General features: G+C 52.1%; 2 protein-coding genes across 3 annotated transcripts; one reads left to right on the forward strand and one right to left on the reverse strand.

Annotated features, from left to right (window-relative positions):
• Nucleotides 1-2,558: 2,558 nt before the first annotated feature.
• Syngr3 (synaptogyrin 3) lies at nucleotides 2,559-7,477 on the forward strand. Of its 2 annotated transcripts, XM_028760942.1 has the most exons (5): nucleotides 2,609-2,780; nucleotides 5,098-5,335; nucleotides 5,878-6,020; nucleotides 6,098-6,173; nucleotides 6,937-7,477. In XM_028760942.1, exons 1-5 carry the CDS (start codon nucleotides 2,682-2,684, stop codon nucleotides 6,984-6,986), a joined length of 606 nt encoding a protein of 201 aa, XP_028616775.1. In that variant the 5' UTR covers nucleotides 2,609-2,681; the 3' UTR covers nucleotides 6,987-7,477. The 2 variants fall into 2 exon arrangements, with proteins under 2 accessions (XP_028616774.1, XP_028616775.1); XM_028760941.1 differs by having other exon boundaries at nucleotides 2,559-2,780; nucleotides 6,098-7,477.
• Nucleotides 7,478-10,779: 3,302 nt separating this feature from the next.
• On the reverse strand, nucleotides 10,780-22,034 carry Znf598 (zinc finger protein 598). Its single transcript, XM_028760763.1, has 12 exons — nucleotides 21,813-22,034; nucleotides 16,156-16,268; nucleotides 15,670-15,799; nucleotides 15,232-15,443; nucleotides 14,850-15,067; nucleotides 14,201-14,318; nucleotides 13,651-13,838; nucleotides 13,443-13,527; nucleotides 12,585-13,342; nucleotides 12,037-12,199; nucleotides 11,758-11,938; nucleotides 10,780-11,683 (listed from the first exon to the last, which is right to left on the reverse strand). The coding sequence occupies exons 1-12, from the start codon at nucleotides 22,032-22,034 to the stop codon at nucleotides 11,330-11,332; spliced, it is 2,742 nt and encodes a 913-aa protein (XP_028616596.1). The 3' UTR covers nucleotides 10,780-11,329.
• Nucleotides 22,035-23,197: the final 1,163 nt, after the last annotated feature.

Genomic DNA, 23,197 nt, shown 5'->3' on the forward strand with positions numbered 1-23,197 from the left:
AGCCGGCCAGCAGAGAAGTTGCTCTTTTCCTTTTCCAGGACGTCTCTCTGATGAGGCTTAACGCAGCCATGCCGTGGAACCAAGGGTTTCCTGTTAAAACCTGTGATCATCTCGACATACTGCCTGTACTGCTGGCTGGCTTTGTTCCGTCCCCTCCTTACTTGTCCTTTTCCTGGTTTTCCCTGAAGTCTGCATACACACACCAGTCTCCTATTTATACTTCACTTAAGAGCAACTGGCTGCTCCTCCCTCCATCACCCATGTAGTGACTGGACCAGTAACTCCAGTCCCAGGGGATCCAATACCCTCTTCTGGCCTCTGTGGGTACCAGGTACTAAAGTTCATACAGAAATACATGCAGGCAAAACAATCCAAACACATTTGTTGCTGTGTTGTCTCCCCAAACATACGCAGAGTTTTTCTGTGTGGCCCTGGGTGGCTTGGAACTCAAAACCTGTAGGCCAGATTGGCCTGGGATTCCACAGAGATCCACTTGCTTCTGTCTCCTGAGTGCTGAGATTAAAGGCGTGTCTACCACTGCCTCGTTCAGAACATATTAAAACCTCCTCCCAAAAAGACTAGGTATGATGATACACATGCCTTTAACCCTAAGCACTCAGGAGGCAGATATCTGAAGTGTGAGGCCAGCTTGGTCTTCATACTGAGTTTCAGGTTAGCCAGGATTACATAGATCCTGTCTAAAAAAAGAGGGAAAACCAACAACTCAATAGGTTTATTTTTAGAAAGTAAATCAAAACCTCCATTTTGTCCCTGTTCACAGGTCATCCAGATCAAGACAAGCAGAACTAGTGTAAAGGAAGGTCATGGTTTGAGCTGGCATCTGAGAACTGTCAGCACAGAGGCAACACAAAGGGGTAAATGCTCAGCAGTGAGAAGGGCTGTGAGGTAAACATTGCAAGTGTGAGCTTATGGGTGAATCCGAAGCAAGATGGCAGGTGGAGGTGCCTGGCCAGATGCAGGGTAAGGGCTTGATTGATTATACTGGGTTTTGAGGGAAAGAAGGAAAAGACAGGTAATAGAAATAGATGGGTAAAGTTTGAATTTACTGCTAAGGGGAGCAGTTAGAAGTTTGGCCACGAACTGATTGTTTTGATGATCATTGAGAATTTAAGACCCCATGCGCCAGGCAGTGGTGGCACACGCCTTTAATCCCAGCACTTGGGAGGCAGAGGCAGGCGGATTTCTGAGTTCCAGGCCAGCCTGGTCTACAGAGTGAGTTCCAGGCCAGCCAGGGCTACACAGAGAAACCCTGTCTCAAAAAACCTTAAAAAAAAAAAAAAAAAGACCCCATGCATGCTAGGCAGGCATTCTACCACTGAGTTCTATACTCAACCCAAGAATTGTGTTTTTCAAAGAACGCGATGCATTGGGTGCTGATGAAAATGACAGAGGAGAAGGTGAAATGGGTAATCACACAGATCTGTTCATAGCTAAAAAGAGAGGGGGCATGATCACCTGCACCCAACTAGACTGGAAGGAGACTCAGACCAGAGCCAATGCCTTTCCCAGGGACTAGACTAGGTTCCTCCAACTACACTTCCCTCTGAAGAATGAACAACAGGTCACACAAAGTAAAGTGTGTAGTCTCGATATGTGTGAACTTTCCTCATACCTGGCTCGGGTCCCAGGAAGACAGAGATAGGTAACTGGGTCTTACCCATGATCTCTAACTACACCGTAGCTTCTGTGACCACGAAGGTGAAGCCATTCAGTCTCCTACCAGCCTGGCACTAAAAGCATCAAGTGGGTCTATCAGTCAGGCTGGGGGTCTATGGGAATCCCAGGGGAGGCTGGGTAACTAGGCAACAGATGGAACAAGATCTTATCTCTGGTACTTCTCCCCTCCCTGAACTCAGGATTAATTAGCTACAGATCAACCAGGAGACCAGAGATGGAAAGTGCTTCTGGAAGAAATGACCTGGCCAGAGAACAGACATGCTCAACCTTCACTCCTGCTGGTCACAGTGGACTCTGCTTCTCAGACAGTACCCCTGAAGGTGGCCACCACTCTTTTCCACCTGATCCTGTTAGGAAGGTACGACTTATGAAGGAGAAACCAGAATATGGGGTGGGGGTGGGGAATGGGAATGTGAGCCACAGGCAACACAATTGTGCACCACATCTCTGAGCTGAGATTTTCTTGATTCAAGGGCTAATGAGAAAGGCCCCCAGCGATCTACCTTTGGTCTTCTAAGGCTGGAGGTTCGTTCACTCTCCGTGATATAAAAGTCAAGATGCTGGGCCTCAGTTTCTTCTTACATACTCACCAAAAGGCTCTCCCGGTCAGAAAAGCAGGGTAATGCACTTGTCCTGGTGATGATCTTGGCCATGGCAAAATCTGAGCTTACCTTCTCTTGCTCACCTCTAAACCCCATGAGGACTTCGTTCTGTGTCTCCTGAGAATGTTCCCATTTCCGACTTTGTCATACAGGGGAGAGCGAGTGGGAAGGATCGAGGGCAGGGCTCAGACCCCGGCGCATGGACCTAGTCGGGGGCGCTGGCTCGGCCCCGCCCCGCGCGCCCCCGCCGCAGCCGACGCGCGCTCCCGGGAGGCGGCGGCAGAGGCAGCATCCACAGCATCAGCAGCCTCAGCATCAGCCCCGGGAGGTCTCCAGCAGGGCAGGCTGGTGGGACAACGGACAGAAGGCACAGGTCCCGCAATGGAGGGAGCATCCTTTGGCGCGGGCCGTGCGGGAGCTGCATTTGATCCCGTGAGCTTTGCGCGGCGGCCCCAGACCCTGTTGCGGGTCGTCTCCTGGGTGAGTGGCCCCTAAGCTGGCCCCTTCCCGGTCCCCTGCCTCTCCTAGCGTCCCTTGTCCCCCACCCTCATCCACCCCCTGCCCATAGCCCCTCACCCTCCTCTCCGCCGGTCCCTCCCTCCCCCCCCCCCCGCAGGTTGAGGTGACGTCACATGGCTAGGCGTGCCCACCTGCGGGCGGGGGAAGGGACTGCTGTTACCAGTAGACCTTGAGAGGTCACTGCTGGTCACCCCCTGCCCTCAGTTCCTCTTTAGGTCTAATCCAGTCCCCTTCCTCATCCTTCTTTTCATTTTTCCGGTTCCCACGACCTGGAAGCGGGCACAGAGTGATGGATGTGGTTCTCCCAGTGAATCAGGGACTGAATTCCAGATGGAAGAGGGGGTTATAGGAGCCAAGGGGAATGCGCAGTTTCTTTCCTTTGCCTGATCACAAATCCGCCAGGCTCATTTGAAGGGAGGTGGTTCTTCCCAGACCCCTCAGGTCTAGCTGTAGTTAAAGGAGGATAAGGAGGCTCCTGGCTGGTGTAGCTAGAAGGGACTCATCTGGGAGGGCTTCCTGGAAATGGCATGGAAACTACAGATGGAGAGTAATCTATCCCATTGGTGTGTGTCCTGCCTGTCTGTGTGTCCTGCCTGTCCTAGGGCAAGAAGATTTAGGAGGTGGGTGCTAAGTTTTGGGTTTTGTCCATCTGGCAGTCCTCTAATCTCCGTGCCTGTCTTGGAAGAGGGCGGTTCCCAGGGTGGAGCACACCCACCCCCTCCCCCAAGACCTCGTGGACTGAAGGAGGAACAGACTTGTGGATTGCTCTCAAGAAACATGAGCATGCCGTGGCATTTTTCATGACTACATTATCAAAGAGTTTAGGTGAGAAGAGCGGAATGATAGAAAGTGAGGTCAGAGGATGTTTCTTAGAGATGCAGGAGGCCTAGACTGTCTGCACTAAAATGACTGTGGTTTGCTTCTGTACTGCCTTGGAGAACTAACTGGTGGGCAGAAGATACTGAGGTTGGGTCAAACCTTAGAAATCAGTGGTCACCTTTAGAGTCCCCAATGCTCTTGACTGATATTATAACTGATTACTCATGGGGATCAATTCTGAAATGCCCACTATTGCTGGTGGACATTCTTGGACCCAGCGTTCCAAGCGAGGCTTCTTTACACCGTGTGAGACAACGAGGAGCACACGCAGGTTCTGTGTGCAGAGGTCAGGTTCAAAAAGGGAAAGGTTTGCTGCCCCTTGACTTCCTCCTCCACAGTGCACTGGCCCACCACAACCCTGGAAGTCATCCATATAGGTAAAGGCTCCTGTTCCCACGCTTCAAGTATACTCTGGGAGGCTATAAGGCTATAAGGTTCTAGGACCTAAGGAATGGGTGCTCTTATCAGTCATGTGACCCTGAGAAGTGCAATGTGAACCCATGTATGTCCCCTTATAAAGGGGGTAAGAGTGGTGCCACTGGCTGGGCAGTGGTGGTGCACACCTTTAATCCCAGCACTTGGGAGGCAGAGGCAGGCGGATTTCTGAGTTTGAGGCTAGCCTGGTCTACAGAGTGAGTTCCAGGACAGCCAGGGCTACACAGAGAAACCTTGTCTCGAAAAAAAACAACAAAAAAAAGGAGTGGTGCCACTGATATTTTTGTTTATAGGTATTTTGATTACATGTATCTCGTGTGCGCTGTGTGTGTCTGGTACCAGCAGAGGCCAGAAAGGGCACTGGATCCCCTGTAACTGAGTTACAGTCGGCAGCTGCCATGTGGGTGCTGAGAAGTGAACACAGGTCCTCTAGAGGAACAGTTAGTGCTCTCAACTGCTGAGCTATATCATTGGCCCTGTATTGTTTTATTAGAGTCTCACGTAGCCAACCTGTCTTCCCCTGGTCCTTCTTATTCCACCTTTTGATCGCTGAGATTACAGGCATGCGCCACCTCCATGCAAACGTAAATGTAAATAGCAATGCTAATTACTCCTTAAATGCTTCTTTTTTTGTTTTTTGTTTTTTTTTTTTGTTTGTTTTTTGTTTTTGTTTTTTCGAGACAGGGTTTCTCTGTGTAGCCCTGGCTGTCCTGGAACTCACTCCGTAGACCAGGCTGGCCTCAAACTCAGAAATCCGCCTGCCTCTGCCTCCCAAGTGCTAGGATTAAAGGCGTGCGCCACCACTGCCCGGCCTTTATTTTCAATAATTGCGCAGGACACGAAGGAGTGGGAAATGGGTTCGGTGTTACGGAGAAACTCTAGGGCAGGCATGGAGACCTGGACTCTTGACAGGAGGAACAGATGCCTCAGGCAGTGGCGTGAGGCTCCGCTTGCTGTTCTGCAGGTGTTTTCTATTGCGGTGTTCGGGCCGATTGTCAACGAGGGCTACGTGAACTCGGACAGCGGTCCAGAACTGCGCTGCGTCTTCAACGGAAACGCGGGAGCCTGCCGCTTCGGCGTCGTACTAGGTCTAGGGGCCTTCATCGCCTGCGTGGCCTTCCTGGTGCTCGATGTGCGCTTTCAGCAGATCAGCAGCGTCCGGGACCGCCGCCGCGCAGTGCTACTGGACCTAGGCTTCTCAGGTGGGCGGGGCCGGCGGTGAGAGGCGGGACCTAATGTAGGGTGCGGTGCTGGGGCCGGACGAGAGGCGTGAGCGAGAGGGGCGTGGCTGGCCTCGGAGAAGAGATAGAGCGGGATACTTTCGGGGAGACCGTAGGATCTTTGACGGAACGTGACTGGGCCTTTAAGAAACGTGACCAGGCACGGGGACCGCCGCAGAGCTTCTTCCGGGGCTGTGGCAGGCTGAGAAATGCTCCTCAGGGTTTTGAGCCGGTAGGACCCAGCCATAAGAGGGCGTGACCTACAAATACAGGGTCGGAGTCTTGAGTTGAAAGCACCTAGGTGTCTCTTTAGGGCACTTGGCAAGCCTAGAGAAAGGGGTGACTGATAGACCGAGTAAGGCTGGGCTTCGAAGGAGGCGGGACGTTGGAGGTCATGTGAATGGCAATTTGCTGGTGAACCTAAGGGACATTGCACCTTCTCTGAATGCGCGAGGTCCTGTGGTTCAACTAGAACACGGATCCTGGTGGCGGAGCATCATCTGATCACCAGCCCCCACTTGCAGGGGTCTGGTCCTTCCTGTGGTTCGTAGGCTTCTGTTTCCTCACCAATCAGTGGCAACGCACAGCGCCAGGGCCAGGCACCGCGCAGGCTGGGGATGCGGCGCGTGCCGCCATCGCTTTCAGCTTCTTCTCCATTCTCAGCTGGGTGAGTGAGGGTCTCGTGGGTGGCAGGGTAGGGGTGTCTCCAGGTTTTCCTCAGCTAACCCTGGTTCCCTCATCCAGGTGGCGCTCACCGTGAAGGCCCTACAGCGGTTCCGCCTAGGCACCGATATGTCTCTCTTTGCCACAGATCAGCTAGGTACTGGGGCTGCCCAGACTTACCCAGGCTACCCAGTAGGCAGTGGTGTGGAGGGCACAGAAACATACCAGAGCCCGCCCTTCACCGAGACCCTGGACACCAGCCCCAAAGGGTACCAGGTGCCTGCCTATTAGTAGCTGTTAGGCTCTGGCCAGGGCTGGAAGGCCACCTCACCACCGTAGGCCTCAAGGCCTCCTGAGACCTTTTCTGGGTCCTACCGTGCCAGGGACAGAGAAGGTGACCACTGTGGGCCTCTGGGACCAAGGGGAGTAGCTTCCTTGGGGTGCCTGGACTGTCCCCCACAAAGTTCCCCTTAGCCAGAGATCTCAGTCTTAAGGCCCTGAGAAGAAAACAGTACTTCCTGGAGTGGACTGGCCTGGGAGGCATTCCTTTCATAGGCCAGCCAACCAGGGGCTCACCTGTCCACTCTAGGGTCAGAAGTCCAGCTGCCTTCCAGGGCAGGGTGCAAGGGCTTCTGGGACCAGGGAGAGAGAGACTAATTGTCCCCTTAGGTAGGGGTTATGGCCCTTGTTCCCAGTCCCATGTCCCTGTGGGTGGCAGTGACTGCTCTGGCTCCTGTCATGGAGGTCCACCCTGTCCAGAGACTCCCTCCACTTCTCTTGCAGGATCCCTAGAGCAGCTCAGCCCTGTCAGTGTTGTGATTGTGACTAAGTCTTAAGGTCTCATCTCATAGTGCCCCCATAAGCTGGCCCTCTCTGTGTGGCTCCTGCCCAGGTGCTTCTGGCTAGGAAGGTATAGACAGCTATGGGCCTGAGCACCTGCCCTTCAGTAAAACCTTCCCTAGGGAACTGACAACTAGATATCTGGGTGCCAGGCAAGACAAGATTCTTATAAGGAGAGGACAAAAGGTCTCATCTGCCCAGGATGTCACTGGAGAGAGTCTTTCATGTAAATGGCTTAACCTTGGCTTCCTGAACCAGTCCCTCCCTAGTCTATCTTCTATCCCCTTTTAAGGCCCAGACCAGGTGTGGGTCCTTGTGCGTAGCAGACTTCTCATGCATTGCTTGAAGTTGGCTTTTCACATCAAGTCAAAACCAAACGCGTTGCCATATCTCATTCTTCTAGACAAAATGCTTCCCTGTGGAGTTGCAGTTGAATGACAACCCTGTACGTTGTAGAATAGACCAATCATGTGGATATTTAAGTGAACATGTTTACAATTTTGTATATATGGATCTATTCCTCTCTCTTCTGAAAGAACAATCTGTGATTGTGTATTTTCAGTGTCCCCTGTTATAACTGCAGCTTCTTTACAATAAAGACTGTGAGTGCATTGACCATGACTAAGGTTCTCCTAGAATCATTTTTTTGGTCCCTTTCCCTCCTGTGTTGGGGGCTGTGGTCTCAGGGCATCAGGGCCCATAATTCAGGAGTGAGTAGGAAGGTGGGGATCAAGCTGATTCCCATGTTCTAGAGAAAGACCACACAACTACGATTCCTTAATAGAGCACATTGCTCTGGTAAAAGCTGCCACTCAGTGCAGGCTCTGTCTCTCTGAAATGCTGAAGACCCTCTGCTTTTATCCTTCCTTTTTTCTCCTTCCTTTTTTCTCCTTCCTTTTTTAATCCCTGGGATTAAAGATGGTTTGACCCGTGCGTGGCCCAGCCACCTATTCCACCCATTTTAAGGATTTTTTTTTTTTTTTTGATGTGCATGTGTCTGTGAATGTATACCACATTTGTGCTGGTCTGTGGAAATCAGAAGAGGGCTCTGGACTTCCTGGAAGTAGAGTCACAAGCATTGTGAGCTGCTTGCTGTGGGTACAGGGGACTGAACCTGCGTTCTCTGCAAGAGCAACATCAACTCTAACCATCACTCCAGTCTCCACCCCTCTTTTGAGACAAAGTCTCTCTATTTAGCCCTGGCTGTGCAGGATCTTGCTATATAAACCAGACTGGTCTTAAACTCACAGAGATCCACTTGCCTTTCCTAGAATTAATGGGGTTTACTACCACACCCATGGTAACCTCTAATTTATGATTTATGATCATGCTTATGTCTATATAAATGGAATCACACAAAATTTGTCTTGAGATCAGCAAGGTCTTGTTATATAGTCCTGGATGACTTAGAACTTGATGTGTAGACCACGGTGGCCTCAAACTTGCAGTTGATCCTCTTGCCTCCGATTGCCAACTGCTTGGATTACAGGCTTGCATCAGCGACCATATGTTTTATTGGTTTTAGAGATTGAACCCAGGATTTTGTGTAGGTGATTTCCACACTGAGCTATATCCCAGCCTCAATACACAACGCCTTTCATTCCTCTTTGGTTTTCGACATAGGGTTTCTCTGTGTAGCCCTGGCTGTCCTGGAACTCTGTAGATCAGGCTGGCCTTGAACTCAGAAATCCACTTGCTTTTTTTCCTCCTGAGTGCTGGGATTAAAGGCGTGTACCACCATCACCTGGCTTGTTAGGTGTTATTGATATTATGGAGATGTTTAGATCTGGCCCATGTGAACACTCTAGTGTTTTGTCTGAGACCAGATTGATGGCATATTCTGTAGGATATATGGGCACCTAGGGGACGAACCTGGGCCTCATTACTCCATAGGGGTCACCTTCATAAGCCCCTGATTCTACTTGATCTCTGTAGCATTTCCCAGTTCCCTGGGGCTCCCTCCTCAGTCCTCAGTTAAGAAAGCAGATGGATGGACCTCTGAGTTCAAGGTTAGTCTGGTCTACAAAACAAAACAAAAAAGAAAGCTGGGCTTGATTAGTTCTTAGGAGAGAGGTAGGCCTTTATCACTCTGCTCTGTATTCAAATCCTATGACAGCTCCTTCCTGGAAAGGAAAGAGCCTTTCTTTCAGATATGTGGACATCACCAGACCTCTGGCACTGTCCTGTCCCTACCAGGATAATTTCCTGCTTAAATTTTTTTATCTTGCCCAGCAATGGTGGTTCATGCCTTTAATTCCAGCATTCAGGAGGCAAAGGCAGACAGATCTCTCAGTTTGAGGACAGCCTGGTCTACAGAGCCAATCCCAGGATAGCCAAGGCTATGTAGGGACACCTTGTCTTGAAAAACAAACAAACAAACAAACAAACAAAGGAAGAAAACTTTATAGACTTAATTTTACTTTTTTTGTATATGAATGTTTGCCCAAGTGTATATATGCGTACCATGTGCATGTCTGTCTGGTGCCCAAAGATGCCAGAAGAGGGTGTCAGATCTCCTGGAATTACAACAGTAATGAGATGCCATGAGGGTCCTGGGAACCAAACACAGGGCCTCAGGGCCTCTGCAACAGCAGCTCTTTAAAAAGGTTTTCGTGCTGGGCAGTGGCACACCTTTAATCCCAGCACTTGGGAGGCTGAGGCAGGCTGATTTCTGAGTTCGAGGCCAGCCTGGTCTACAGAGTGAGCTCCAGGACAGCCAGGGCTACACAGAAAAACCCTGTCTCAAAAAAACAAAAATTAAAAAAAAAACAAAAACAAAATAAAAAGGTTTTCGAGATTCTAATTCTCCCCTTCCTTTCCCACTTCAGACCCTCCCATAAGCCCCTCCCCACTCTCCCTCAAATGCATGGCTTCTTCTTTTCACTAATTGTTAGTTACTGTACACATATGACTTGTTCAGGCCTTCCTTGGATAACACACACACACACACACGCAAAACATTCATACATGTAAAATAAAAATGCATCTGAGGCTACAGGGATGGCTCAGCAATTATAAGAGCACTGGCTGCTCTTCAAGAAGACCCAGGTTTAGTTCCCAGCATCTACATGGTAGTTCACAGCCATCTATAACTCTAGTTCCAGGGGCTCTTTAAGTCTTTGCTAGCACCAGGTACATTCCTTTTGTCCTGCTTTGTTTTGTTTTTTTTTGGTTAGCAATGGTTTGTTAGCGACAGGGCTCATATAAAACAAGCCTGGCTATCCTTGAACTAGCCCTATAACCATTGTTAAACTAGAGTTCTGAGCCTCCTGCCCTTCGTATTATAACCTCATTCTTTTTTTTTTTTTTTTTGGTTTTTCGAGACAGGGTTTCTCTGTGTAGCCCTGGCTGTCCTGGAACTCACTCGGTAGACCAGGCTGGCCTCAAACTCAGAAATCTGCCTGCTTCTGCCTCCCAAGTGCTGGGATTAAAGGCGTGTGCCACCACCGCCCGGCGACAACCAGAGTTATGTAGAGATCCTATCTCAAAGAAAAAACAAAAACTCAAAAACCTCTATGTATGTATGTATGCACGAATGTGCGTCTAGGTTGGAGGACAACCTGTAGTCATTTCTCTCTCCATTATGTGGGTTCTAGATATCTAACTAAAATTGTCAAGACTGGCAGCAAGTACCTTTACCCACTGAACCATTTTGCTGGCCCTGTACCTCCATTTTTGAAAGGCAGTTTCATGGGTACTCAATTGTCGTACACAGCCAGTTCTGTTCTGGGAAAGCAGGGTAGTGCCAGAGTTTCATGTGGGACTCAAAGCTTCTTCCTGTGAACAAACCCCTGCTGCTAAAGTCAGTCCTTTAGGCCTCCTTGCATTGTGGCAGACCCTGCACCATGGCATATATTAAGTATGTACCCAGGCTTCCTGATACACTACAAGGCAGAGATACTCAGAACACCAGCTATGTGCAGTACTGCAAAATAAATTTATTTCAAGATAAACTGTCTTTTATAAAATGTCAGAGGCAATTTGAGATCTTAGATTTAACTTGTCTCATAAAAAGATTGAACTTCAAGTAGCACAATTTTGTGTCTGTTTTTAATCTGGAACATTCTCTATGAAACAGCCAATCGTTTACACAACACACTTGACGTCTGACTCCAGCACCAGTGGACCCGAAGCTGCCAGCTCTGGGGCTGTAGGCTCGACTCAGGAGACCTCTCTTCAGGCCACGGAGGCCTTGAGCTCAGGTCCCAGCAGCCTAACCTTTCCCTCCCCTGCACATTCCAAAACCACAAGATCACAAACCCAGACTGACCCTCAGCCAAGCATGGGACAGAACTTATGAGTGATCGTGCACAGGGTAGAACTTTCCTCATGTCCACCTGGCAGGCCTGGCTAACCAGGAGGCCTGGGCCTCAGCTTTCCCAGGGCCCTACCTAGCTGCCAAGCAGCCGGGAAGAGGAAGGAAGGAGAAAGGAGGCGCTGCGGTGTGACAGCTCTCGCCCTCACCAGCAGGAGCTACGTAATGATCCTGGCAATGGCTTGAAGGGAGGGGAAGTCATCGTCCCGGGCAGCGTGCAGTGCCTGGTGGCTGCTGACATCACCGTGTGCCAGTACCTGCTGGCAGGTGGGGCACACACAGCAGTCCAGGCCCAGCTGCTGGGTGCTAGTCTGCCACACATTCTTCTTGTTCTTCTTAGATTTGGAACTGGGTGGTTTCTCACGATTGCAGAAGTCGGTGTGTGCAGACAGCAGCTCCTGCTGTTTGGCCGTGTCTGGCAGGAGCGCCAGCAACTCACTGAAGATCTTCTGGAAGTTCTCTCCAAGCAGGTCCCTGCAGCTCTTGTAGTACTGAGCCGCAGAGATCATCCCCTGCCACCCAGAGATGCACAGTCATTTTCACCCCGGGCAAAGGCAGGCCAGCCTCCCTCCTGCTCCCACCTCACCTGTCTGAACTCTCCCGAATGGCTTTTAAACTTGCTGAAGCAGGCCTCGTCGCTTTGCAGAAGGTCCTTGATAGACTGGATGAGCTGTAGGTTCCTCTCCCGGAAATTCTCAGGAAGTAAGTAGGCTTGTGGTGTGGGTGCCAGCCGAGGTCTGAGGTCTGGTGTGGGTGCCAGCTGAGGTCTGAGTCAGATGAAGAGGCTTGAGTCTTTAGGGTGGCTTAGGTTGCACCCTCCCACTAGCTCCCAATGGCAAAAGGTCAGGCAGCCCACCCCACTTACGCTTTCATGGTAGTGGTGGTGGTGGGACTAGGAACACAGGTTGAATGGGAGCTGGGCAGGAAACTAGAGAAGCCAGGGGGTGGCTTGCTGATGGGAGGCACCAGGCCTGGTGGGGGCGGCGGTGGAGGTGGTGTGCTCTTCAAGAGCACCACAGTGTTGAAGCCTGCAGGGTATCAAGAGCATCAACATGGTCCCAACTAGCCCTGTTATTCTGCATGTCCAGCCCCAGGGGTTGGCCTATTCACATCCAGCCTCACAGCAGGCTCAGGGCCAGAGCTCTGTGTGGTGGGCCCCCTATGGAGAGCCCCCAGCATTTCAAAGTACCATAAAGCAGCCAACTGTGGCAGCTCAAGGTGTCACCTGCATCTAGACTGGTACTCAGTCTGGTACTGGTACTGCATCTGGACTCAGCAGCATAGCTGTGTCCTCCAATAGGAGAACTGGGAGTCGAACACACATCCCCACCAATGTGCAGATTTCCAGCCTGACACTATGACTCCAGCACTTCTCAGAAGCCTAAGGAACCCACTGGCATTAGGCACACATACCTGGGGGAGGAGGCATCCTGGGTGGACAAGGGCCTCCGAGAGCTGGAAAGTCTTCCTGTGGTATGGGGCAGGGGAGAGGACCTAGGGGCCTTGGAAGCCCTGGAGGTTCCTTTGGGGTACTCCGTGACAGGGCTGACCCCTCTGAGTGTCCATTGACAACGACGGTTACTGGCACTTCAGCTTTGCTCAAAGGAGCTTCGGGGACCTCCTCAGCCCCAGAGGGCTTTGGGGTATGATCAGGGGGCAACAGTGGGGATGATGTGGCCCCAGGCTTCTCAGAGCCCACCTTCTTCTTCTTGCCAACCTTGGCTGAACTCTGGTTAGCAGCTGGTGCCAGCAAAGAAGACACAACCACGGTGGTGGGCACACTCCGCAGCTCCTGCACAGTGAGGCCACCACTATCCTCCTCATCCACTGGGGCTGGGCCACCCTTCCTGCCACCCCGGTTCCCCTTCCCTGCCTTCCGGGGAGGCTGGCTGCCACCAATTACAGCCTGGGTCCCTGGGATGGATGGGTTCCCTTTCTTGCTAGAGCCGCTATTCCAAGCTGAAATGAGGCTGGAGTGGGCACTGCTGGGCTTGGGTGCAGAGGAAACCAAGGCAGGGAAGTCCTCTTCCTGGAAGGTGTTCTTGCCCCTGGGAGGATAGGCCAGTGCCAAGCCTACAGAGCCTGGGGTAACCGCTGTGCAGGAGGAGGAGGAGGCACAGAGACTAGGAAAGTCTTCATCCTTGAGCTTGGGGTTGGGCGGTGGAAGGGTACTGGGTCCAAGAAGGGAAGAACTGGTTAGAGGTTCATAATCAGGGTTTGGCCAGATCTGCCCCTATCTACCACACAGCCCTTCTCAGTTCCCACACATACTTTGACGGGGCAACCACTGGGCTTGAGCCTGTGGCTGGGAAGGCTTCTTGGCTTACAGGACCGTTTGCTGAGGCTTCCTTGGAGCCTACAGATATGATAAGTCCAGGTAAGGCTGTGATGGCAGGCTTGGGGAATGTGAGGTATTGACTAGGAGCTGGCAGCTTCTCCCAAGCCCAGGCAGAGCTGCCGTTAGGTGTAACTGGGTTACCTGTGCCTTCACCCTGAGACCGGGGCAGACGCCGGTGGCCACGGGATTCCTCAGGCACCCTGGCTGCTGCTTCTTCTTTCTTAGGCCTGCTACCCTCCTCCCGGTCCTCAGCCCTTTGAGTCTCCTCCTGCTGTTGAGCAGCCACAGAGGCCCGGATAGCAGCCGCCACTTCACGGTCTTCTTCTTCCCTGAGACGGAGTAGAGGTGAGGAAAGACCTCAGACTGGGCAAGACCCAAAGACACAGCCTCAGATGGGCAGTGTCTGGGCTCAGTCTGCAGCCTGGGCACATGCTTGCTTTGCAGGTTCCCGGCACACCTGTGCTCTGCTCTCAGTGCCATTCCTCCCCCCAGAGTCTGCTGTCTCTGGCTACAACAGGTAAAGAAGAGAGAGGACTCTACTTGCTGAGCAAACATTGTTGCCACCCTCAGGACCCCAGGAACTCTGGCTGGAGCCCACTGACCTCAGGCCTAGTCCCAGCTTGACTGCTGGCAGCTGCCACCATGTGGAGGTGGCACCAGGAGAATGTCAGTGGTATGCAAATCCTCCCACCTCTTGTACCTCCAGCTTCCCCGGCGGTTCTGCTGGGCTCCACGGCCGCTGGCCCGGCCAGCTCGGCCCTGGCGGTTGTACCTGTCCACCTCCTCGTAGTCCTCACCACTGACGACTCCTGTGGTCAGTACATAACCTGTCACTGTCCCAGGCCAACAAAGCAGGACAAAAGAACTGCTGCTCAAACCACACTGAGGCCAGTGCTGCTGTCCGGAAGGCAGAGGCTTCCTCACCCCCAACAGCTTATGATCCACAAGGACAGGCTCAGACACCGCAGAATCCAAACCAGCTGTGACCTCTAAAAATTGGTACCCAATTGGTACAAGGACAGGGGCCTAGGCCCCACCGTTCGAGATGGGATATATGGGCTTGAGTGATAGTATCCTGAGGTGGAGAAGTACCCCAATGACTCTAAAGCCCAAAATGCAAAACACTGGAGCAGGTGTGAGCAGACAGACAAAAAGCTTCCCCCTCTCACTAGGCTCAGGTGAGCACGGAATGCTGGGGAGACAGGCCGAGGGGTGCCTCCTGTGTCTCTCAGTTGGGTAGAAGGAGTCTAAGTGGCACCTAGGTCTGAAGCCTGGGAAGCAGATACTCACAGAAGGTCCCAGTACCTAAGCCCGGCTGAGCCTATGGCCACCTAGCTCACCCTCACTCCGGCGTGAGTGCCGTGGCGCAAAGCTAAACTGAAGGTCAATCTGACGGTTCTGGCGTGCCTCGGCCCGGCTGCGGCTGTGGCAAGCTGTTTTATGAGCCTTGAGGTCGATCTCAGTGCGGAAGGCATGGGTAAACTGCTCAGTGCTGCATCGGCCCTCTTCACATAGGAAGTGCTTCTCCCGGAAGTGCTCACGCAGGTATGCATAATCGCTGGCAGACAGAGTCAGCAGAAGCCAGATCATCTACTATACAACCAGATAGCTCCCAGGAAAGTCCCAGGAGAGTCACCTCTACATTTCCTGCAGCATCCCAGGTCCTGCCCACCTATAATACTTCCAGGCCCTACTCCCTGAAGCAGCCCCAGCCCCACCCACCTATAGTAGTCCTGGGCCCCATCGGAGTCACAGAAGTGGCAGAAGTAGTGGTCACGGCGCAGGTGCTTGAGCAGCTCATCATTGTCCAGGTAGCGCTCGTCACAGAACTTACAGAGCGGATGTCCCCGATGGGATGTATCATCAGGGTCACCCTGCATCCGGTGTCGAGCCAGGTCCTTGCGGGAGTACCACTTGCGCTCATAGGTGAAGATCTGCAGAGAACACAGGGCTGGACACAGAGTTGGGGCTCCCAAACGCCTGACTTTTCGGTGGAACATTGGGGCAACGAGTGGACCCTGATAGTACCAGCTCTGCCCTAGAGCCCACTGAAGGCTGGAGGATCCTTACAGCCACTTGGAGGCCCCATGCCCATTTATAAGCAACCTAAGGCACTGTGGGGGCCTGGCAGTTTCTGGGGGTTCCCCAGGGCAGGCGCACCTTGAGGTGCTTGAGGCACAACTTGCAGCAGAAGAGCTCGTGCTGCTTCCGCATGTGCTGTTCCAAGTCCCCGAAGAGGCTGAAGGGTGGCAGGTGAGGGCACCGTGGGCACTCATGCTGCAGGAGCTGCCTAGGGAGAAACCACAGCCACCCACACAGTTGGCTCTAGGTGTTGTCCAGAGCAGAGCCACATGCCAGACCCCCATCCAGGGACAAGGCATGGAGTCCAAGTCTGTGGTCCTTGCCCTTCATGAGAGGAGGATACTCATCTCCTTCCTGGGTTATTTCAGACCCTTAGTTAAATGTTTGCACATTCTTGTGTCCCTCAAAAGGCTAAAACAGCAAAGACACCCCTTATTCCTACCTTACTAGAGAGGCAGGAGCTCCCTACCTTACTAGACCAGAGGTCACCAGCACCATGTATGTACTCCCCCAGTCCTGGTTCTGAGGGGAGTAGCTGTAGTCTCTCCAGCTGAGAACACTCACCTATACAATGCAAACACCTTTCCATCTGCAAAATAGATGTCATATTTCTTCTCATGTTGGAGTTGATGGATGGGGATCATGGCAAACGCAGGGAGTTTCTTCCCAAAGACCACCTGGAGAGACACAATGGTGATTGAGACCTGGGTGGAATGGCCAAGGCCCAAGCAGAGACAGAAGAGGCACCCTCAACAATCCTAAGCTGGCAGCAGCAACTGGAGCCCCAGACAGCCTAGGCCTCCTCTCATTCCAAGTTCCCCACAAGAACTAGAGAACAGATGTGACATCCAGGTTCACCACCAGGGGGCAGTCATGCTTCCTGTAGCTCAGATAGGGCTCAGATAGGAACAGGTCAGCAGTGGCCTAATCCTATCTGGTAAGGCTGAACAAGATGAACTTCCTGTCTTGTGCTCTGTCTGCCTCAAGAACAACTGCACCCCAAACACCATACTTTGTTTTTTTGACCTTAAAAATAGAAGTCAGGCAGGTGAATCTTTGTGAGTTTGAGGGCAACCTGGTGAACAAATTCCAGGCTACATAGAGAAACCCTGTCTTGAAAAATCAAAAACCAAAAATCCTGCCCCTGCTTCTGAAGTGTCCAAATTACAGGCATGTGTTACCACACCAGCTTGCAGCGGTCTCCCTAAAGGCAAACCACCAATGAGGGCTCCCAGTGGGGATTCCTTGGATAGGCTGCACTGCCCCTCCAAAGCCAGCTTTCTTAGGTCCCAAGTATGGACAGAACCCCTAAACTCTATGCTAGTTTCTTTCCCAACACTCTGGGGGTAGGCTCACACCCAGCTATGCTTTCCAACCATCCCCAAGGTTTGCTCTCCAGCCTAGATCCACAAGGAACACAGGGGCATGAACCATGCACAGTGTTGATAGAACACAGAGCCTGAAAACTCCTGAGCTTAACTACAGGACCACGAAGCACCAGATACAGCCACACTCGACTTAGCTCCCCCAGGCAGGCACATGAGCAGTCCGAGGAAACTCCCTGAAGCTGCCAAAAAGCATCTAAGCCCAACAGACGTAGCGGAGGATCAACTTCCTTCCCTAAAGGAAGCTGTGCCAGGGACACCCCCATCACTGCCACTAGCTCCAGGGACCTCTCTCAGCTGTGCACTTGGATCTACTCTTCGTGGCATCGCAGGCTAGCATGGAAGAGGTTCATCTACCTCGGGGCTGTGGGCACAGTGTCTAAACACCTTTGCTGGGCTGCCAGTGAGGTCAAGCTAAGTAGGGAGTTCATCTGTGCCACCTCTTGTCTTATGATCCATGCCCTAAACATGCTGGCTTGTTGTTCACCCACAAAGCATCGCTGGAAACAGCCTGGGATTAAGAGCAGCTGTGTCCAGGAGAGGCAGGGAGACAGCATACATCCTGCAAGGAGTAAGACCAGAAGCTAAACCGTTCCTTATAAAGCCTGGCTGGCGGCAAGAGGAACGGGATGAGCATATAGGAGAGAGAACTCAACCTGCTTTACCTTATGCCACGGATGCTGAGAACCAAGAAACACGATCATTTGACTACAAGACAGAGGTAGTGTCAAGGGGCCACTAAGCCAAGTCTGAATGGGAGTAGGGTAAGGATCTAACAGCACAAACAGGCCAGCAGGACCCAGGCCTACCAGTCTGATGGAGGTGGCCTAAGCCGCATACACACCTGGGTCAGGCTGAGGGGTAGGGAAGGAAGACTCAGGTTGGCTCAAGAACGGAAAAGAAGTACAAGACAAGGCTTAGGAAAGGGACCATGGGCAGTGTAGGACAAAGGCTAGGTGTGTTGGGCCTGAAGCCTGTAGGCCTGTAGCGACAGGCAGAAAAGCTGCCTCTCTTCAGGCAGGGAGAGCAGGACCACCTATCTTGACTGCCTGGATAGGTGCTGGAAGAGCAAGGTGGCCAGGAGGGTCCCCACTGTACCCAGAGGGTAAGGCAGGAGTCCAACTAGCAGGACCGGCTCTCTCTTCCTAGAGACAGTCCTGTGAAGCTAGGTGGGGACAAAGGAACATGGAAGTGCAGGAAAAATAATCTGCCTGGGCTGTAAGGGGACAGAAACAAGGAGTTACTAAGGAGCCCTCGGAAGAGGGTCATAGCCTGAGGAAATAGGCCAGGTCTGGGTGTGAGCCTGGGCTACTGGGGGAGCCCTGGGTGGGCTGGGCAGCACACGATCCAGCGGTCAGGCAGGGATGCTTCTGAATCGACTGTGTGGGATTGGCAACCCAGTTCCAGAGAAGACTAAGGGGTGGGAAGCTTACTCAGCAGTGTCACCAGAGGGCCTTGCTACTCTTCACCTCCAACATGCAACATGTGCTCAATAGGGACCAGATAAAAGACAGGTTCGGACCATGCATCAAAGTGTACAGGGGCTGGAAGGATGGCTCAGTGGTTAAGAGTGCTTCCTTCTCTCCCAGGGAACCCGGGTTTGGGTCATACCAGCCACATAGAGGCTTACAACCATCTGCAACTCCAGTTCCAGGGGATCTAACATCATCTTCTGGAAGAACACGCATATATACACATAAAAGACAAAACAGCTGGATGTGGTGGCACACACCTTTAATCCCAACATACTGAAGGTAAAGGCAGGTGGATTTCTGTTGAGTTCAAGGCCACCCTGGTATACAGAGTAAATTCCACAACACCCAGGGCTACACAGAGAAACCCCATCCTAAATAAATAAATAAATCTTCTAATTAAGAAAGGAATTATTATTATATGCATATATATTCCTGCGTGTATATCTAAGCACAGCACTAGTGTCAGATGTGCACATAAAAAGGTGTGGTGGGAGTCCAATTAGGGACAGGAGCAGAGACAGCTTTTGGAAAGGCCAGGAATCTCAGGACTCAGGAGGCAGAGACGGGTAGATCTCTGTGAGTTCCAGGACAGACGGTGTTCACAGTGAGACTGGAAAAAGAGTAGGAGGGACTACAGACGACAGACAGGCATTTACGACAGAAAAATACCATTGAGTCATCAGGTACAGCCTGCTGACCTGGGCCTTGGCATAATCCTGGGAAGGCCTTCAGCATTCCCCTCCCACTTCCTGCTTGTGGGTGGGGGTGTGGCCTGTCCAGAAACATGACAAGTTAGAAAGCAACAGGATGAGAAAATGGCTCTGGAGAGATGTGTCCAGAAGAACACAAGAAGCTCCTAAAGAAAGACTGAACACAAACCTCTCCACTACTCAGCATAGAATCAATACTGTCCATCAACTCCAGAGCCTCACACTAGATGGCAGCCCGCCCCAGCTGCCATGCTGAATGAAAGGTCCCGATGGCCACGGTTCTTCACCAGGCCAGCAGCTTCAAACTGTACTATCTCCCCATTCCCCCATCCCTGCCCCCGAAGCCCGTACAATGTATCACCCAGCAAAGGAAGCTGGCCGGTTCCACATGACATTTTTGTTTGTTTTAAGGCAAGGTTCCTGTGTAGCCATGGCTGTCTGAACTCATTCTGTAGACCAGGCTTGGCCTTGATCACAGGGACCTGCCTGCCTGTGTTTCAGAGTACTGGGATTAAAGGTATGTGTCACTCCCATCCAGCTTCATATGACATCTTAACACACATCCCTCCTAATTTTTACTTGGTCATAGGAAGGGACTAAGGGCCACTGTGGGATTCTGGGTATGAATACAGGACATACTCAGAGGGTAACGAAGGGGTCTGTAAGGGACAAGGCGGAGCCGAGGGTGGAGCTTCTAGGTCACCAGTAGAGGGAAAGCAGGATAAACGGAGAGGCCAAGCTGAGCCGGACAGGTGTCATCTCACCCCACTTCCCAAGAACTCCTGCTGCCCAGCATGGTGGTGCAAGTCCAAGAGGAAGCCTGGCTTGGCCAGGGGCACATAGTGCCAAACCACACCCCAGGCGGGGCAAGCTGACAGTTCATGTCAACAGCCCCTGCCACACAGCTCTTAGAGGGTGTGAGGCTCAGAAAGAATGAGGGAGGGCAGAGACTGGCTACAGCTGCCATATGTGTATGTGTTCACTCTCTTCCTGAGTGAGATCCAGAGCCTAGGCTAGAACTACATTCATAAAGGCCTACAAAATATCTTCCTTCCTAGAAGGAAACTACAGGTGTGCTGAAAAACCCATGTCAGACCTTTCTGTCAACATGTGGAAGACTGGCCAGCAAAGCAAGCTCCAGCAAGACCCTCTGAGTAGGCCACCGGCCAAGGCTTCTGGAGAACCCCAGATCTTGCCGGGTAGGGTGAGGCCCCTCCCACCTCACTACTGTCTAAGTCCCTCTTCCCCAGGACAACATAGATGCTTAGGGAATGTTCCCAGACTCCAGCTGACTCTTTTGAGATAAATACCAAGAAAAAAAATAGGTGGATGTACTGGGCATGGTGGGGAATGCCCTAGCCCTCAGGAGGCAGAGGCAGGAGGATCTCTGTGAGTTCGAGGCCAGCCTGGTCTATAGATGAGTTCCAGGACTGCCAGAGTTACAGAGTAAGGCCCTGTCTCAGATATGGGACATGGTGATACACTGCATTTTATCTCAAAAATCAAGAGGCAGATACTTAGCCGGGCGGTGGTAGCGCACGCCTTTAATCCCAGCACTTGGGAGGCAGAGGCAGGTGGATTTCTGAGTTTGAGGCCAGCCTGGTCTACAGGGTGAGTTCCGAGACAGCCAGGACTACACAGAGAAACCCTGTCTCGAAAAACAAAAAAAAAGAGGCAGATAGACCTCTGGGTTTGAGCCCACCATGGTCTTACATAACAAGTTCCAGGCCAGGCAGGACTACATAGTGTCTCAGAGAGAAAGAAAAACAGAAAGAGAGAAAAGGAAAAGAAAAAATCCAATTTTTAGGCATTATTTCTATCTCTGCATCTCTTCTAAGAACAGGAAAGGGTGATTCCCTGGCAGAAGCCACTAGCCAAAACCTTCCATGAATCAACCAAGGTAATTTCACAATTCTGAAAGCAAACAGATCTCTAAGGGCAGCAAACCAAAGGAGGTTCAGCTGGATACTCCCCACCAAAAGCTGGCATCCCCGGAGTGTGGATGTACACTCTATGAGCCCTCTGACCCCCTCAGGGATTTCCAAGTCTAGACAATCAGAAACATCCTCTTCCCACCACTCTAGAAGGAAACCTCAAAGCTAGAACTAGTAACGAGGAGAAAACTTCCTAAAATTGTGGACCACCAAGCTCCTAGGAATCGGGTCCTGGTATCACCTCCACTCTACAAATGGAAACGCTGTCTCAGGAGCTAAGGGTCACCGGTGGGGCCCAGAAGCCCAGCTAGTGTGGAAATGTCCAGTTTAACCCTTTTTTCCCAGAGCAGTCAGCTTCCAGGATAGACAGTCCCTGGAGGTTGTTCCCCCTGGCTGTCTGCTCCACCTCAGTGACGATCTCGAAAAAATAAAGATTCACAGGCAGGAGGGCTCTCGACCTGACCTTGCCCTTCCCGCAGCCAGGTCATAGGGAAAAGTCCCCAGTCTTAGAGTTCCCACAGGCATCGCTCCTCGTCCCCGGCCCAGCCGCCTTTGGCTTCTCCCAGCCCCAGGAGGCCCGGTGATCGCTTGGCTTCCCGACCGACCACCCGGCCTCCGGAGGGAGCGGGCGCGGCCAGGCCGCGGCCGGACATCGAGCAGGCAAAGCCATCAGGAGTCCGCCCTCCCCGCGCCCCGTCGCGCGCCCCGCTGGCGCACCTGGCGCAGCTCCTCGCGGCACACGGCGCAGTAGCGCTGCTCGCACAGCACCCGCATCTTGGTAGAGCATCGGTAGCACACCGGGTGATCGCAGCGGCCCAGCGCCGTAGCCTCCAGGTCACCGCAGCACAGCACACAGCTCCCGCCGCCTCGCTCCGGCGCTGCCACCGCCTCCAGAGCCGCGCGCCGCCCCTCGGCGCCTGCCGCCGCCGCCGCCGCCATGGCCGGGCTCCGGCCCCCTCCCGGCCGGCGCGGCACGGCGCGGCCTGGCTCCCGGCGGACCCGCCCCTTCCGTCGACGTCACTGCCCCTCCAGGCAACCGCCCCGCCTGGCGGAAGTGCGCACTGTGACTTCCGCCCGGGTCTGGTGTGGTACCGAGGTGCCATTCGCTCCCGACGTTCTACCAAATGACTCTTGTTCAAACCTTCTCGGTCAAATAAATGCGGGGTCTCTCCGCCTTCCCCGACCCTAGCTCTAGGGACGCCGGAGGCAGCATAGGGGATCCAGCATTTCCGATAAACCACGAACAGTGTTAAGCTAAGTATCACACAAACATTCCTGGGCCATACTTGGACGTATTATATTTATATCTTAAATGCAAATTTAACTGGGCGTTCTGGGAATATAGCTCAGTGGCAGAGACTTGTCTACCATGCCTGAGTTCCATTCCCAGCACTATTATATGTAGTTAAACTAGTAATGAGTGAATCCAGCAAACCTTTTAGGAACCTACCTTTCTATAGCCCTCACCTCTCTTGTATTTGAAGCATAAGCGTCTGACACCAGGGCATCCAGACATTCTCACTCAATCCCGCTAGAGAAGGGACCTCGTGTTCTCTTGGTTGTAAGACAGACACATCCAGCCAGACATAGTATCTAGGAAAGGGAAGCACCCAGAGGTGATTGAGTGAATTTAAACCAGAGGCTTCAAGTCTCTGCAGCTGTTGGGAGGTCTCTGGATTTCTGATGAGGTGAGGTGGGTCCAAATCTGAACCCTTCTGGACAGAGGCACTATATTGTGCGTGTGACCCAAGAGTGCCTGTGGCTAGCTAGCATCAGAGAAACGACTTAAAACCCTAATTCTGGTACTTAACATGCTTGTGAACTAGGTTGCCCCACTGAAACCTATAACCTCATTTATAAAACTGGGGTCACCATACCAATTAAGTAAAGTGGACTGGGGGACATTTGCCATCTTCAGACAGATAAGGGGGATTTACCTCTCCTGGGCAGCTGTTAAGTACTGTTAAAATGACAGGGTGTGGTCACACACTCCTTTAATCCTAGCACTAACAGGCACAGACTGTAAGTTTTGAGGTCAGCCTGATCTACATAGAGAGTTTCAGGCTACATAGACACTGTCTCAAAAAAAAAAATTGTTAAAA

The sequence above is a fragment of the Grammomys surdaster genome, unplaced genomic scaffold, assembly GCF_004785775.1.
Source record: "Grammomys surdaster isolate TR1022 unplaced genomic scaffold, NIH_TR_1.0 126612, whole genome shotgun sequence".
In the NCBI taxonomy this organism is placed as follows: Eukaryota; Metazoa; Chordata; class Mammalia; order Rodentia; family Muridae; genus Grammomys; species Grammomys surdaster.

Coding starts and splice junctions, on each gene's coding strand:
- Syngr3 (XM_028760941.1), top strand. CDS start 2,682: ATGGAGGGAGCATCCTTTGGCGCGGGCCGTGCGGGAGCTGCATTTGAT. Junction 2,781..5,097: donor TGTTGCGGGTCGTCTCCTGG/GTGAGTGGCCCC, acceptor GCTGTTCTGCAG/GTGTTTTCTATTGCGGTGTT. Junction 5,336..5,877: donor ACTGGACCTAGGCTTCTCAG/GTGGGCGGGGCC, acceptor CCCCACTTGCAG/GGGTCTGGTCCTTCCTGTGG.
- Znf598 (XM_028760763.1), bottom strand. CDS start 22,034: ATGGCGGCGGCGGCGGCGGCAGGCGCCGAGGGGCGGCGCGCGGCTCTG. Junction 14,319..14,849: donor GCACTCACGCCGGAGTGAGG/GTGAGCTAGGTG, acceptor TACTGACCACAG/GAGTCGTCAGTGGTGAGGAC. Junction 11,684..11,757: donor ATTCGGGAGAGTTCAGACAG/GTGAGGTGGGAG, acceptor TCTGGGTGGCAG/GGGATGATCTCTGCGGCTCA.